At 56.9% G+C, this 16,531-nt stretch overlaps 2 protein-coding genes across 3 annotated transcripts in view; both read right to left on the reverse strand.

Moving 5' to 3' along the window:
* Positions 1–2,591, reverse strand: part of INTS1 (integrator complex subunit 1) — a 28,265-nt gene extending 25,674 nt beyond the window's left edge. For both annotated transcript variants that reach the window (XM_082292493.1, XM_082292492.1), the window contains exons 1-5: positions 2,435–2,591; positions 2,013–2,303; positions 1,272–1,468; positions 919–1,056; positions 142–301 (exon numbers count right to left, since the gene is read on the reverse strand). In XM_082292493.1, the coding sequence (XP_082148619.1) occupies positions 142–301; positions 919–1,056; positions 1,272–1,468; positions 2,013–2,303; positions 2,435–2,492 (844 nt within the window). In that variant the 5' untranslated portion in view covers positions 2,493–2,591. The remainder of the gene's footprint in view (positions 1–141; positions 302–918; positions 1,057–1,271; positions 1,469–2,012; positions 2,304–2,434) is intronic.
* Positions 2,592–3,466: 875 nt separating this feature from the next.
* On the reverse strand, positions 3,467–13,995 carry LOC309579021 (lysosomal alpha-glucosidase-like). Its single transcript, XM_082292030.1, has 20 exons — positions 13,866–13,995; positions 12,199–12,730; positions 11,847–11,992; positions 10,758–10,923; positions 10,158–10,254; positions 9,014–9,133; positions 8,634–8,752; positions 8,433–8,564; positions 7,549–7,659; positions 6,631–6,744; positions 6,386–6,470; positions 5,934–6,051; positions 5,450–5,583; positions 5,202–5,353; positions 4,928–5,076; positions 4,697–4,838; positions 4,413–4,511; positions 4,137–4,301; positions 3,910–4,056; positions 3,467–3,702 (listed from the first exon to the last, which is right to left on the reverse strand). The coding sequence occupies exons 2-20, from the start codon at positions 12,718–12,720 to the stop codon at positions 3,640–3,642; spliced, it is 2,781 nt and encodes a 926-aa protein (XP_082148156.1). The 5' UTR covers positions 12,721–12,730; positions 13,866–13,995; the 3' UTR covers positions 3,467–3,639.
* Positions 13,996–16,531: the final 2,536 nt, after the last annotated feature.

Consider the following 16,531-nt stretch of genomic DNA (forward strand, 5'->3'; position numbering starts at 1 on the left):
AAGAAGAAAAGCAATGCCTGGAACTCAAAGCCTGGTCTATGTGACTCCATCTAGGAACAAACTATTCTCACAAGTCAATAAGCACTGCAGGCTCCATCCTCTCCCTAAACCTTTGTTCCTGGTTCCCAAAGATCTTCTTACCAGCACTAAGGTCCCCTCCGCTACGTCCAACTTCTCCATGCAAGAGCATGGTCTTAGGAGGCATCTTTGTGTTAAAAGCTGTCTGGATGTTATCCACAAACGTCTTGCAGTGAGGGCTGTCCACCCAGATGCGCTCCCCAAGGGAGTCCTCAATGTACACCTGCAGAAGGTGGCACAGGCCATATTCATGGGGTTAATTAAAGGAGCATTTGTGAGTTTTTATGGATTTCCAATATACAAAGTAGGAAACTAGCATAACCATTGCATGGATGAAAACCAGACCAAGCAACTCATACAAGAGCAAAACCACAAACCATTACATCCCAAGCTCTAGTGAGCATAACCCTTCCCAAGCAAGAAAGCTGACTAGCTTTAGCAAAGACTTTACAACAATTTCTAGCACCAAAATATAGAAGCTGGTCAGCTCAGCCTTTTTAAATTAATGGGCTGTTTTAATCCCATATAGAATAGAAAGCAAGGAGTCTCTGCAACACTTACATCAATACAGACTCTCAAAGACATCTCAGAAAACAGCAGAGATAAGGCAACAAACAACAAAGGAGGCCACAGCATTCCAGAAACCCATGGAGATTTTTCTTTAAAAGGATGGGCCCAGACTCCAATTTCTGTCTCCTCCAGCTGCATTCCCCAGTGGACAAGAGGACACTGGCCACTCCCTTATCCTCTGCTGCTCTCCTACTCCAACACATCCACACTTCCCAACCCAATCTGTCCACCACTGCCTCAGTCCAGCAGAAGCCCCCTCAGTTCACCAACCTTGACAAAGATCTCTGGCCAGTTCTCATCCTCTTCGTAAGCTGCCATGAGAAGGTTGCATGCCAGGACAGACACAAGGCTGTTCCCTTTGGCTTTGAAATTGATGGAGGCATCTCTTCGGAGTAGGCTGCACAGCGCCTGGAATAACAGCCACAAAAAGTTAAATAATAAACAAGATACCTATTGAGAAAGCATGCAAAGAAGCTGCAGAGAGAGAAATACAAATGGCAGCAGCTTGCCACAGGGCTCTGGCATTTCCAAAGCCATGCAGATCATGCTCTGGCCTGAGACAAACTGCAACTCTGCTCACAGTTTGGCAACAATGATACATCAGCAAGCCCCTGAGTCCTCACCTCGATAACCCCTTCGGTGGCAAATATGTTGGGTTTGATTTTTGCCAGGTACATAAGGCTGAGGTAGAGCGTGGTGTCAGGTTTGGCTCTGTTCATCTTCAGCTGCTTCACAGCTCCACACAGCACCCCCTCAATACGGTCATCGTTTCCTTCTGCCTCTGCTGCCTCAATCTCATCCAGCAGCACTGTGGGGACGACTGCAACCAGCAACACACAGGCATCAGCATTGACCCTCGTGCCAAATAACTACCCTGAGGTGCTGCAGGACCAAGGGACAGCAAAGCATGGACCAGCTCACTTTTAGCGCCTGCAATCTCCCTACTCAATTGCCATTAAAAGTTCTGTTTCACAACTGACAATGCCCCTTAATTGTTTTGCCATGCTAGCACACTCCTCTGCAGATGCACCCAACATCAGAAACGGAATGACAATTCAAAAGGCCACATCCACACCCAAAGTTTGCAAAAAAAGTACGGGAATCTTTTCACATACAATCCAGACTTTTAGATTTCCCCAAGGGAGTATTTCACATACGGCTACTAAACAGCTCTCAGACACATCAAACACAACCCAATGCCAACAGAAGAGAAAACCGTGACTTCAGCCCTATATCCAGGGAAGGAAACCCTCAAGGACAGCACGTAATTACTGTGTGGGCTTCAAGAAAGCCTCCTGGGATGAGACTCCAGCGAAACGAGTTTCCCCCTGGCTTCCATGTGACGGCAGGAGCGAAGGCCTCACCTTCGATGGGGATGACAGACGGCTCCTTGATGGAGGGCGAGATGGCTCTTTTCTCCGCCACGGCCGCCTCTGCCAGGCGTCCCAGGGCGCTGAGGGGCGGCGTGGAGGAGAGCTTGGGGCGCTTGGTCAGCCCGGGCAGCCCCGCCGGGCCGGCCAAGGCGGCGGCCGCGTCCCGTTTGCGCTCCGAGGGCAGCCCGGGCGGCGCCGGCTTCAGCAGCGTGACGGCGGCCTTGCCCTCGCCGCTCTGCCCCTTGGAGCCCAGCGCGATGAAGTCTCCGGGCGGCGGGTGCGCTGCGAGGGGAGACACAGCGATAGTGAGCGACAGCGAGTGACAGTGAGCGATAGTGAGCGATAGTGAGCGATAGTGAGCGATAGTGAGCGACAGCGCCCGCAGCCCGCCCGGCCGGCCCCGCGGGACTCACCGGAGGGCTTGGGCACGGCGCTGGGCCGCCGCACGGCCGCCGCCTTCGGCCGGTTCATGGCGCCGCCGAGCACCGGCCCCGGGACGGACCGAGCGACACCCGGGACACACAGACAGACAGACAGACAGACAGGCGGGACCGACAGCCGGGACCGTGCGACAACCGCGGCCACGCGGAACCGGAACCGCGGCCACGGCAGCACCGCCCGCTCCGCCCCGCCGGGCAGCGCCGTCTGGCGGGCGGGAGGGAGAACTTCACCCCCGGGGGTCTCGGGGGGCTCTGGCGAGCCCGAGGTCAGAGAGGGGCTGGGACTGCTGCAAGATGCGGAATATGTGAAATTTTTCTTAAGAAAGGATGTTCTTTGATGTTTGATCCGCCTCTTCTCCCAGGCAACTAGCAACAGGACAAGGGGACATAGGGTCAAGCAGCACCAGGGGATGTTATGTCAGACATCAGGAGGAATTTCCTCACAGAAAGGGTGATTAGATATTGGAATGGGCTGCCCAGGGGGGTGATGGAGTCACCGTCCCTGGAGGTGTTCAAGAAATGACTGGACGTGGCACTCAGTGCCATGGTCTAGTTGAAAAAGTGATTGGTCCAAGGCTGGATTTGATCTTAGAGGTCTTTCCCAACATAAACAATTCTGTTATTGGGGGATCTGGAATCAAAGAGGGGAATCAAGGAGGTGGGATTGGGAACTGGAGTCAGGGGCTGAAACAGGGGAGCTGAAAGTAGTGTCTGAAACTGGGGGTCTGGGATGTGGGGCTGGAATTGGGGGGGTTGGATTGGGGCTGAAATTGAGCAGCTGAAATCAGGGGGAGGGAGTCAGAGGAGAACCGAGGTCAGGGACTAAAACTGGGGGCCCCACAGCAACTGGCTGCCCACCCCTCTCCCCCATGCCACCCCTTCTGTCCCCATATCGTGCTCCCAGGACAAGCTCTCCACATGCCTTTATTGCAGCAGGGACCGCAGGTACCCCCACCTCCACCCACACCACCCACCCAGGACCGTGCACGGGGCACCCGTCAGCCAAGCCCCCATCCCACACCCCCTGTCCCCAGCTGTGCTGGAAGAGGACACGCAGCAGCAGGTGACAGTCCCCAATGCCCCCTCCATGGCAGCATCCTGGCTTCAGGGGCTGGAGCACCCAGCATCTCCCGGGTGGGTGGTCCTGGTGAGGTGGAGGTCACCCCACGGCCCCCTGCTCACAGCCACTGCAGGGAGAAGCCCTGGCTGAGGCTGATGCCAAGGTCACTCACGGTGAGAACCTGTGGGGGGAGAGGAGACATTCTGGGGTACAGCCTTGGCAGGAGGGAACTGGAGAACGCTTTCCCCTAAACCCTGTTATGGCAGGAGAGCCACACAGAGTCGTCACCCCCCTCTTTGGCCACACTGTGACCCTGGAGGAGGAGGGGTGGAGACCCTCAGGATGGGAACCCCCACCCAGGAAAGGGCACCCTGAAATGGGGCCATACCTGGTTGTCCAGGTAGGAAAAGGGTTTCTCCTGGCCGTTCAGGAGGACCTTGCTGGGTGGCTTCTGCACCCCAAAGATGCTCAGTGTGCCAATGGTGACCTTGGTGGCCTCAGTGCTGGCATGGAGGACGGTGGAGGTGAAGATATTCTGTAGGAAAGGACAGCATGAGCTCAAGGTGATCAGGTGCCACGGGACCCCCCACTCCTGCCCTCCCTACCAAATCCCACCTGCGTGACATTGAACACCACGTAGGAGTAGTTGCCTTGCTCGAAGGTGTCCAAGCTCTCGCCATCATCCCAGAAAAGGTCCCCCCATGCAGTGGCATGTGAGGACAAGGCCACGATGAGACGCAGGGGGTTCCCTCGGGTCACCTCCGTGGTGGTTCCTGGTTTCTGGGGTTCAAAGACATGGATTCTGTAGGGCCATTTGCATGGGGGTCCAGGAGTTGAGGTGCTGGGGGACACATATGCGCTGTGCACAGCGCCCGGGGAGGTGACACTCACCTGGGTGGGCAGGACGGAACCTTCCCGGATGTGCAGGTTGAGGTGCTCCAGAGGGGCTGACATCTTCAACATCTCCCCACTGCTGTTCACTGAGGAGCCCTGGGCAGGCGGCGAGAGACGTGGGTGTGAGGGACCAGGGCTCAGACACGGATCTGCGGAGCAGCCATTCCCGCCCCTTCCTCCATCAGGGCTTGCTGGGCTCAGCCAGGGCCTCCCACCCACAGCCCCAAGAGGGTCAAGCAGGGATCACCCGGCCCCCAGCCAAATGCTGTGATGCTCCTCACCGTGTAGAAGTCATACCACGTGCCTTGGGGGACATAACCTGTGACTGAGTCCACCCCAGGCTCCAGCACCGGTGTTACCAGCAGGCTCCGGCCCCACAGGAACTGCCTGTCCAGCTCCCATGTGGCCACATCCCAAGGGAACCTGTGGCAGGACGGAGATGCCGCTCGATCGGCCGCTTCTCCGTGATTCAGCCCACGCGTCTCCCCAGCTCCCGGTGGGGATGGTCTTACTCAAAGAACAAGGGCCGGGCAACAGTGTCCCCTTGCAGGTGGGCATGGTGGAAAAGGGTGTAGAGGAAGGGCAGGAGGGCGTAGCGTGTCAGCAGCACGTCCTTCATGGCCGTCCTGGCTGCGGGGCTGAACGCCGTTGGGTCCTGGGCCTGGGGGAGATGCAGGGAGTCAGCAGCTGTTCCACCCCCAACCCCACCTCCTGCATCCCCCATTCCACATCCCATATCCTGCATCCCACCCCAGGACACCTCCCACCAGCCACACTGTCCTGGACCTTCTCGTTCTGGGTGTTGTGGTTGCGAGCAAAGGGGTAGAAGGCACCGAGCTGCATCCAGCGGGTGCACAGCTCCTCCGAGGTGCTGCCGGAGAAGCCGCAGATGTCCGCCCCAACCAGCGGGATGCCAAAGAGGCTGAAGCTCAGCAGCCCTGAGGGCAGGGACAGTCAGCAGGGCACAGTTTTAGAGACATCTCCAAACAAGCAGAAAGCTCTCTGCGTGCTGATAGGGGGTCTGTGCCACCCACCTGGAATGGAGTAATACATGTCCTTCCACTGGCTCCGGTTGTCACCCAGCCAGTGCCCTGAGTACCGGCCCTGGCTGGGGAAGGTGGAGCGGGAGATGACGAAGGGGCGCTTTGCCCGGATCTGGACTAAAGCGCTGGAAAACAACAGGGAGAGTTGGGGGCAGAAGGTAAGAGCAGCCAGCCAGGTGTTTGCTTTATCCCACAGCAGTCAAGGGAGAATTCCCCCCTGGCAGAGGGGCGGAGGGTCAGCTCGAGCAGTATGGGAAAGGCATGGCTCCAGGACCAGCCGCATCCACCCATCCCTCCCAGGGCAGTGTCATCTCCCCTCTTCTCCTGGGTTATTCCCATCCTGGAGGCTGTGAGCAGCCAGAGCTCCTCCCCTTCAGATCAGGCACTCAAATCCGCATCTTTTTCCTACTCAGCTCTGAGAAGGATTTTGTCCCAACCCATCCCCAGCCTGCCAGGAAGCAGGATGCTCAGGTACCTTGCTGTGGCTTTGGCTTCCATCAGCCCGTAGAGGTTGTGGAGGTTGTAGTGCACCGAGGCTTTCTGCTTTGCTGAGGCACACACTGTCTTTGCAGAGAGGGAATCGCCCAGCACGGCTGCCAGGAGGGAGAGCTCAGTTGGACCCAGTGGTGGTGGGATGCAGGGGACGTGGACTCCCCACACTTGCTGGCTCTGGGTCAACCCTCCCACAGGAACCAGCTGTCAGTGCCAACCCAGTGCTGAAAGCTCATGCAGATGGCCCCATCCTGCACCCTGGCATGGCGCTAACAAGTATGCATGGCTTAGGCACGGATACTGGCACATGCAAGTAGGGATGGAGACATTCAGGGTGTAAAAGAGACACAATGTCTCTTAGAAATTGTTTTCCCCACCACACTCGGTTGGCAGCGCTCTCAAAGCACACAGTACCTACCAGCACAGCCTCCTTACCCGGAGTGTAGGGTGGGCTGTCGAAGTCTCCCGGGGGGCAGCCATCCTCAGACCCATCCATGAAGTTGGATGGCTCATTCATGTCCTAAGCAAAGAAAATTGTGGAGCAATTTCAAGGGTGTGGTTTTGGGGATTAGTGGATAGACCTGGAAAAGCTGTATTTGAGGGACAGTTTTGCCAGGACACACACTGGGCATGAGCTGAGCTGCTGGCAGGGAGCAACCCAAGGGCAAGGAGGGACTTACGATCCAGAGGCCGTCAAAGGGCACGTGGGCATAGAAGTGCTGCAGGTTCTCCAGCCACCACTGGTGTGTGTCTGGGTTGGAAAAGTCTGCGAAGGCAGTGAAACCAGGCCAGACCTGTGGGGACAGCACAAATGCACGGGTTCAGCAAGCAGGGGATTTGTGGGGAGCCGCCATGGGGAACAGGGTACCACAGCATGCCAGGGATTTCATCTGGGGGTGAAACAGGCAATGAGACAGAAACCCAGCCAATGCTTCTAGTCCTGGATGCTACACACACAGAGCATCCCTCCTACCTCCATGGTACCAAGAGGACCAGGTGCTGAGGAGCCCCCACAGTCCATGGGCAGTGGCAGCTGATGGAGCAGCTGCTCTGCCCCCACTTGCACAAGGCCTGATATCACCTCACCAAGAACACGTCAGGGAAAAGTAAGGATTTCTCTGTGCTTTGCCTCATTCCAGGAATTTTAGCTGATTCATTTTCCCCCATGTTTTTAGGCTATATCAAAATACCCCTCCTTGGAGATGGCGAGGGACAGCAAGTGGGAGGAAACAGCCAGGGGGGTCAAAGTGGGAGGGAAGAGCTGCAGAGCAGATCTGGAGGCATGTTGTCCATGACAGACAACCTCCCCTCACCCCAGAAACAGGAAGGGAGAGAAATCAGATGACCAGCCTTAGGCAGCACTGCTGACTCTGTTAAGCTCATATGACTTCCACAGGCTCATCTGCTGAGCAGGGGGCTGGCTCCCAGGGCTGGTGAAGACACCAGCAGGTGACACATGAGGATAAGGGCTGAGCCAGGCTCTGGCAATTATCCCAGAGAAGTCCCTTGGCCACTCGACTTTCCCTCCATTGTGATGAAATCCCAACCCTGGTATTGCACAACCCACGGGGCTGGGATTTCCCCCTGGAGCTCCTCACCTGCCCGATGAGCGGCTGCCCTTGGGTGGTGTTGAGGAACAAGCCCCGTCTCAAGCCTTCATCAAAAGGCCAATAGGAGCCGTGAGGGCTGGTGCTGCTGATGCCAGGATCCTGGGGACAGAGCAGAGGGTTAGTGCCACCCCAGGCAGGCTGTGGCTCCTTACCCTGGCCAGATCGGTGTGATTCACAGAGAACCCAGACAGGGTCAGCCAGAGCCCACACACAGCGGCTGTTTCCCCCCAAGGGGAAGAGAAACTTGCTTCAACACTTCCAGGCATGTTTTCTGAAATGCCACTTCTGCAAGTCCCCAGGACCTGTTACAGCATTTTGGGGAGGGGGGAACAAATACAAGAAATCTTGTGCTCATGCAAGAAATGTCAGGTCATGGACAGGCTTGGGCTGCCACAGAGAGTTCAATGAGGAGGAAATCCAACTTTCCCCTGCAAGGACCTGCTGGTCCCCACTGCCCCCAGCAAGCAGAACCCGTGCCCTCACTTCTTGCAGATGGAAGAAGGAGCATCACAGCCAGGTCACAAGATCCCAGCACTTCTGGGGAAGTGAGGGCACCTGAGCTGAGCACCCACAAGTTAAACTACCTGACCCACAGTTCCTCCATTCCTTCTCTCACAGGGGTCAGGGTCATCCTTGCACCCACAGAAAGGCAGGAGCACAGCACAAGAACCTGGCCCATGTTTCCACGGTCCCTGCACTAGGGGCATTTCCAGTGGCAGTCTCCAGCTGCCTGACCAGCACTGGGAACTGGCCTTCTGCAAAAATCCCCAGGGCTGGGGATGACCAGCTGAGACCATGAGCATCCCTTACATCCCTGTCTCACATTCCAGCTCTGCAGCAAAGACAGCACAGTGGGAGAGGAGGGGGAATACCAAGATCATAACGTAGTGCTGCCCATGTTTGTGGAGGTCTTGCACCAGCGAGGGGAGGGAGGCAAACTTCTGGGAATCCAAGGTGAAGTCCCGGTACCCGTCCATGTAATCGATGTCATTCCACTGCGCATCCTGCAGGAAGGAGGCTCAGGAATGGGTGATGGAGACTGGATCCCCTGCCCCACAGGCCCGAGGGGTTACCTGGGGGATCTGGTAGTTCCTCATGGCTCTCACGGTCTGCCAGGTCTCATTGCTGGATCCGTAGCCCCAGCGGCAGAGGTGGAAGCCGAGGGCCCAGAGGGGCGGCATGGCTGGGAAACCTGCAGGGGGACAGTGGGAACATGGATGGGGTTTCCCAAGATGACAGCAGCATCTCAAAAGCATTAGAAGGTAAGGGGAGAGGGAGGACAAAAGGTAATCACTGACCACAGTGTGCTGGAAGGGCTGGGGATGGGATGGCTGGGGGCTGCTGATCCCTCCCCAGCTGGGAGGGTTGGGGATGGTGGTGAAGCTGGGATGAGACAGGGTGTGGGCATGGGGAAGGTGCCTACAGATAGCTGTGTTGGGGTGTGGGCACTCACCTATCACCTGCTGGTACTGCTGGATGACCATGTTGGGATCGGGCCCCAGAAAGATGTAAAAATCCAGCACCCCTCCGATGGTCCTCCAGGTCAGGCCTGGAGCAGGCTGCAGGGCCACCTCTTTGAGTGGGAAGGAGAAGAGAAAAAGCTAGTGACAACTGGGGAGCAACCCCCAGACCTCAGCCCCCACGATGGGGCCCAGGCAGCACCACAGGCAAAGCTCAGGGGAATAGAGAAATCCCTGCCTTGCACTCAGCAGATGCTAAATGGGTGTCTGGAAGCTTAAACCATCACAGCCCAGAGAGATCATTCATTTATGCTATCTTGAAAATCTGCTCTTTAAGCTCAAATCTGTGCCAGCTTCCACTGCTGGACGAAGACTAAGCACTTAAGTGCAGTGCTTTCCTTCATGTCCTCCTCCAAAATCCCCTCCTAAGTGAATCTAAAGCTACTCATACAAGCAAGCATGTGGGAGCAAGGCCTTTCCTAGGAAGGGCTTTTCACATGGAGGAGCCTTTGCACCTCAGCTCAGGTGGCTGCATCTCACAGGAGCTCCTCCTTGGCAGCATCACTGCAACAGAGCTGAGCACAGCTGGGGCTGCCGGAGCCCCGGTGTGAGCAGCATCGTCCCAGCTGGCTGCAAGCAGCAGCTGCTGGGAGGGACGGGTGGTCCTGGTGCCGCCCCCAACACGGCAGGAGCCTGCAGGAGCTGCTGTGTTATCAGCTGGCACACACGGGCAGATCCCATGGCCGCAGCTGGCGCAGCACAGCTGGGAAGAGCGCGGGCGACAGACGGCATTCCCCAGCTGCACCCGAGCCGTGCCCCACCACCAGGCCTGGGGGCGAGGACATCTCGGTGGAGGGGGAATGGGCATGGACCTGCATGCAAGGGACTTGCTTTCCTGACGGCAACTCGGCAGCTGGGCGTGTGGTTAAACTGCTCGGCAGTTGCTAAAGAGCCTCGCCGTAGCCAGGAAACAGATGGCTGCGCTCAATAACGGAGCCATCAAACCACATCTTTCCCTTTTATGGCTTCCTCTCACCCCAAGTTCCCAAACTGGCCACTCGAGCAGCTCCCATCTGTCCCAGTCTGCCAGGTCCTTCACCAGAGACAAGCTGGCCCAGGGGTCCCCTGGACACCTACCCATGGCGTTGCTGTTGAGGAGGAAAACTCCATGAGCATCTCCACCCTCCTCCATCAGCAGGTAGAAGGGGTGAGCGCCGTACAGGTTGAACGATTCCTGCAAGGAGAAGGTGCCAGGTAAGACAGCAGAGAGGGCAAAGCAGGAGAGCCCCATGCCACTGAAGGTGAATAAACAACCCTGAGCTGCATATGCTGTCACCACCTAACCAGGCGTCTGTCACTCCTCCAGAGCATAAGGCAGGGAATGAGGATAAGTTTGGGGCTGCTGCTTAAGGCTATGGGAGGCTGCTTCTTCCTTCAGCTCAGGGGTTGCTACTGAGCTGGGCTGGCTGAGGGGGAAACCTCCTGCCTCACCACAACACATTGCACGAGGAGCAGGGTGGAGCGGAAACACCCAGTGCCCTTGGAGTGCCAAGAGCATTTTGCAATTGCTTTGAAATCCTCCCTGGCACATACCTGCCCCTCAGCCTCGACCATCCCCAGCCTCTCCCAGTGCTACTGCCCTCCCCTGACATGTTTTCCCAGGGTTTGTCCAAAGCACAGGAGAGTGACACCCCTGTCCTCATCCCCTGCACCCCCACGGGGAGAGGGCAGATGTACCGTGGGAGAGACATCGCGGGCCCACAGCGTGAGGGTGTTCCAGTCCAGGCTGTGCAGGAAGCTGCCACGGTGCTCCCCCAGCCCATAGAGGAACTTGGATGGGAGTGATGTGGATATCTGGAGAAACTGGTCAGCAAAGATCAAGGGGGCCACGGTGGTGTTGAGCCTGCCAGGGTGACACCAAGGAAGAGAGAGTCAAGAGAGGATTCTGGGACTCATTAGGATCCATTTACCCATCAATAATTGATCTCTTGGCCCTCAAAGCATCTCAAGGGGCAGTCTAGCAGCACATCCCACCCTGCATCCAGCCCCAACACCTTGGTCCAGGAGCAAAGTCGGGTCTGGCTGGACACAAGGCATAGCTTTAGCCCAACTCAGCCTGTCCCAGCACAGCACAGCCTTCCCTTCAACACAGAAGTTTCCACCCACGTTATTACCAACCACCAAGGTGATATGGCCATGGGGTTTCTCAGCCTGCTGTCACTGGTAAGCAGCTCCCAAGTACAGGATGGACCACAGCCACCAGCAAATGGGAAGGAGGAGGAAAGGATGGGATCCCAAAACACCCTGGCCAGACATTGCCCAGCTGTTGGTGCTCACCACCAACTTAGTGTGGGCAAAGCTGTGGAGGTGACAGAAGCTGCACAGCAAAGACACCCACAGTCCTTTTCCACATAAAGCCTGGAGCTGTGGGTGTCCCTATAACTTGGACAGCTGAGGAAACCCAAAAGCAGGGAGAGGAGAAAGCCACAACTGTTCTCTGGCTATTTTCCTGAGCCACCAGGTCATTTATCAGTGATGTGCCGGGACCGACACAATGTTTGGCTTCTGTAGGACCTGGGGAGGAATCAGGGTACTGGGAAGTTTTTGGAGAGGTGCTGATCCCACACAGCTCTGCCATGGCCATAGCTGCAACATCCCCATGTGAGCACCGCTCAAAAGATGCAAGACAAAGAGTAATAATTGGCTGGAGATCTCACAGCATGGGTTTTCCTAATGAAAAACCTTTGGGAAGCATGCTGGAGCCTGCCTAGGGTGGGATAAGCTTCTCCCCACCTGCCACAGCGTGAGCAGGAGGTGTGTTCTTACAGCACTGTCCCTGTCGCCTTGCGCTGCAGCAGCACCCCAAAGGGGTCCCAGGAGAAGTTCAGACTGTAGATGGGGTTTTCCGCTCTCTTCATCACCCGGGGAACATCGAGGGGAACCTCATAGCGTGGGTTGGCTGCATCTGTTATCTGCAAAAGGGAGAAAAAGTGCTTTAAAGACCAGCAAAGCAAGAGGGCAAAGGGCTGGAGATGCTCATTTCGCCCCACACAGCCATGCCTGAAGCACAACGGATTCCAGGCTTGGTCCAAGCAAGGGATGGTCACCTATGGGATGACAGGTGCAGGGGTCAGGAGCACAGTCACAGGCTCTTGAGAGCAGCCAGCAGGAAACTCACCTTGATGTGCAGCCGCGTGTCTGTCTCAAACTCCACATCCAGCCTCAGCCTCTCGATGTCCCGGGGGTAATAGGCCTTCTCCCTTCGCACCAGCAACCCCGCCATGCCCAGCGCTGTCTGGTTGAGGCTCTCCAGGGTGTAGCTGGGGAAGTCAGGGGGATAGAAGCACCAGGGCACCCCCCGCTTGCCCTCTGCTGGTGGGGGAGTCTGGATGAAGCAGCACCCTCGGTTTTCACAGAGCTCCTGGGTCACCACCACCTGCCGCTCGGGGTAGCAGTCAAAGCGATGGCTCTCAGGAACCAGGAGACATTTCGGGGGTGGCGTGGGTCCGAGCCAGCTCCCCGATACTTGGCGCAGCACCCAGACAGTGATGGTGCTCAGCAGCACAGCGACCACCAGCAGCCCGCTGCCCACCCACCACCGGGCCAGCTTCCCTCGGCCGGTGGGCAGCGGGGCAGCCCCTTCCTCTTCTACCCGGCATGCTGCTGGCTGTGTTGTTGTCAGCTTCTGGTATGACTTCATTGTCCTGGGGCTGGATGGAAGGGGAGATGGTGGCAGGTGTGAAGGAGACAGAGGGGGAGAGCTTGCCCACGTCTCAAGGACAGCTTCCCCCTCTCCTGATGCCTGTGGCTCGGGCAGAGCCTGCCTGCCTCAGCACCCTGCAGCATCACATCTGCATCTTTGGCCAAGATGCGCCCGGCAAACTCAGCAAAGGAGGGCTTTGCCAAGGTCAGGTGGTCCTGACCCTGCTAAGTGTGGGGAGATGCTGACACCCGACTGTCCACCGAACCCAGGGAACAAAGCACGATCTGCTTTTGGGAGGTGGCAGAGTGGCCTCTCAAGGAGTTTTTCTCAGGTCTGAATCCATGGGCTGCAGTGTTTCTGGGGAAGGTGCAACCAAAACCGAGCTTGCTCTGCCTGCAGGAACAGAGCTGGGGTGCTGAGAGCTGTGGCTCCAAGGTGTGGAGCGGTCTCTGCTATGAGCATCTTCTGCTCCGAGCGTCCTCTTCGAGCATCCTCTGTCATCATCATTCAAAGCCCTGACTCAGAGGTTTTAGACCCGGGGATGGCTGGGAATATGCCATTAGTCCTTGCTTTCCACTGATAAAAGCTGATTCTAATAACCTCTCAAGCAAACACCTCCTCGACTCTAAGCAAAGGAGGACCCTCATCTTCCTGATGAGTTTGCAGGGAGCAATCTCAGCACCTTAAAAAAGCGACACAACTTTCTTCTCTCCGTCTCCTCACTCTCACTCAGACCCTGCTCCCCTCACCCTGCTCCCTGCAAAGACTCAGAAAACGGCTCTAATCCCCCACAAACAGGTTTATCCCCCAGCAGCGCTCCCCCAGCTCGGCCACCACGACGGCTCAACCCGCCGGGGCCTGGCCGCGAACCTCCCCGAGCGGCAGCGCCTCCGCCTTATGCAACCCGCCCGCCGCTTCCCCACGCCGGGGCGGCTCCGGGGAGGCAGCGCCCACCCGCCGTGTCCCCGCGAACCCCGGGGACCGGGGCGCGCCACCGGCACACGCACGGGGGGCTCGGGGCCGGCCGGGGCGGGGGGGGGACACACAGCCGGGCCGAACCCGGGCGGGCACGGGGAGTGGCGCGCCCCGGCAGCCCCTGCCCGCCTGCGGGCCCCGCTCCGGCCGTGCCGGCGCTTACATACACGTGTCTCCTCTTGACATTGTGGCTGCGGGCAGCGGGCGGGCAGCGGGCGGGCAGCGGGCGGGCAGCGGCAGCGGGCGGGCAGCGGCAGCGGGCGGGCAGCGCTCCCGGCGCTGCAGCTCCGCCGTAAACACCCGACGAGCCGCCCGGCCGGCTCCTACCGCGCCTCTCTAGTAGCAGCGCATCCCCACACGCATCCCCTCCTCCGCTCGCCCGTCCGCGTTGTGTGCGCTTTTTCAATTTTGTTTTTAGTATTTGTGTCTACGCTCAGTGCTGTTCAAGGGTGGAGAGCATGGGAGATCAGCGGCTTTTTAGGTTTTTCCCCAGCTGATGCACGAGGGGTGTTAAAATGCAGAGAACAAGCGCCTCTGTGCCCCCTTGTAGGGTGAGAGCACTTTATCCCCGCACAGGTTTCAGGGAATCGTGATGCTGGGCGTGTTTTGAGCATACAGCAGGTGGGCCAGACTCACAAAAACCCACACATCCCAGAACACCGCCCTTTATCCATCCAAGTTCTCACCAGAGGTCCTGTCTCCCATGCACTCCTCTTCATTTGCCTAACAAGTGTGTGTACTGCACAGGCTTTCTCACTTTTTAAGGGACTGGAGAGTTGCTCCTTGTTCACTGTTGAAGGCCACCGTAGTCTAAAGTTCAGCAGTGAACGAAAACAGACCTTTGGAGCAGAGATACTTCCCCCAGGGAATGAAAACGAAAACTAACCTGTTGTGAACAGGGCAATTCACCCAGAAACAGAATTCCAGGTGAGACAGCCACTCCCCTACTGCCATATGTGATCTCTCAGCCCCCCTGTTCTTGCAAAAACAGGGGGAAATACCTCAGTTCTGGTGTGGGGCTATCACCACAGAGGGCGAAACCCCCATCCAGGATGCAGCCAGTCCATCCCTCCTGCCCTTGAGGACCACCATCTCATTGATGTCTCAGGGATAAACCTTGGATGATTTAGGATGGCTCTGGCCATCTTGGTTATCACCACTCAGAGAGAGCACAGGGGCAGGTGGCTGTGTTGGGGACATCAGTGGCCCCAAAGGCTCCCACAACCAGCATCCCTCTCCTTGCTTGGCTTAGCTCTCCGAGCCAGCAGAACCTTCGTGGGTGGAAAGGAGACCTGGAGACAAACCTCAGAGGTATCAGTGGAGACCACAGGGATGGCTGAAATCTGTCCTCCACAACCCTTGGCTCACCCTGTCCCAGCACCCAGTGCAGGATTTCAACCAGTGTCTGCAAATCTGGGAGAGGTGAAGGCCAAAGCTGTTGCAGCTACACTGGGCAGCAGCTTCATGCCATTGCTTGGGAGCTTTACCCAACCTCATTAGCTCAGTTCCAATGATAGACAGGGATTTCTTAACATCAGGGAGGTGCATTTGCCTAAACCTTGCTCTGGCTGCCCAGATCCAGGGGGTTGTGCCAGACATGAGGCTCCCCATGTTTTGCAGCTCGTGTTGTTCAAAGGGAGCAGGGAAAGATGGGATCTTACTCAAAGCCTCAGCTATGGCCCTTAGAGATGCTCCAATATTTGGCTCCAAGGCTAGAAAGCACAAATTGCACTGGGCTTACACAGACTTTTGAATATCATTACGGACACAAAGAAATCAAAAGGAACCCAGTTGAGATGGAGGCAGTTGGGTTTAGTCAACTGCCCGTGTTACTACATTTTTTGATGCACTATCAACATTGTTGGTGATCCTGGGGTCCAAAATTGGACCATTGGGATCAGGGTGATGTGTTTAGCAGCTCACACAAGTGCACGAGGAAAATGCAAAGACTGAGTTGAAGATCCAGCCCTGGGCAAGATTTGGCCCTGCTTCAGTGTGCAGGGGGCTCCAGGATAGGCAGTGCTGGGCAAAGGCTGGTCCACAGCTGGTGGAGGAGGACAAGGCTGGCCAGTGGCCACCTGAAGGAGACCAGGGAACAACTGAGTCCTCTCAAAAGTCTTGGGATGCCCAGGACACATTTTCGCACCATTGTTTGCCCTGCAACAAGGCCAGGTACTGGTGCTGCACCTGAGTCTGGGTAGCTAACCCCTGGTACCAGTCCAGACTGGGCGATGAACAGATCAAGAGCAGCCCTTCCAAGGACTTGGGGGTGCTGGTGGATGAGAGGCTGGATATGAGCCTCTTGAAGCCCAGAACGCCAAATATGTCCTGGGCTGCATCAAAAGCAGAGTGGCCAGCAGGTCAAGGGAAGTGATTCTACCCCTCTGCTCTGATGAGGCCCATCTGCAGTGCTGTGTCCAGCTCTGGGGTCCTCAGCACAGGAAGGACATGGAGCTGTTGGAGTGAGTCCAGAGGAGGCCACAAAGTTGATTAGAGGGATGGAGCACCTCTCCTATGAGGAAAGGTGGAGAGAACTGGGATTGCTCAGCCCAGACCAGAGAGGGCTCCAAGGAGATCTTACTGCTGTCTTTCCCTATCTGAAGGGAGCCTGCAAGAAAGCCTGGACTTTTGACCAGGGCATGTGGTGACAGGACAAGGAGTAATGGCTTTAAACTGACAGAGAACAGGTTTAGATCAGATGCGAGGAAGAAATTCTTTTCCGTGAGGGGGTGAGGCACTGGCACGGGTTGCCCAGAGAAGTTAGGGATGCCACATCCTTGGAGGTGTTCAAGGCCAATTTGGATGGGGTTTGGAACAACCTCGTCTAGTGGAA

Source organism: Coloeus monedula (assembly GCF_965178545.1).
Source record: "Coloeus monedula genome assembly, chromosome: 16".
NCBI lineage: Eukaryota > Metazoa > Chordata > Aves > Passeriformes > Corvidae > Coloeus > Coloeus monedula.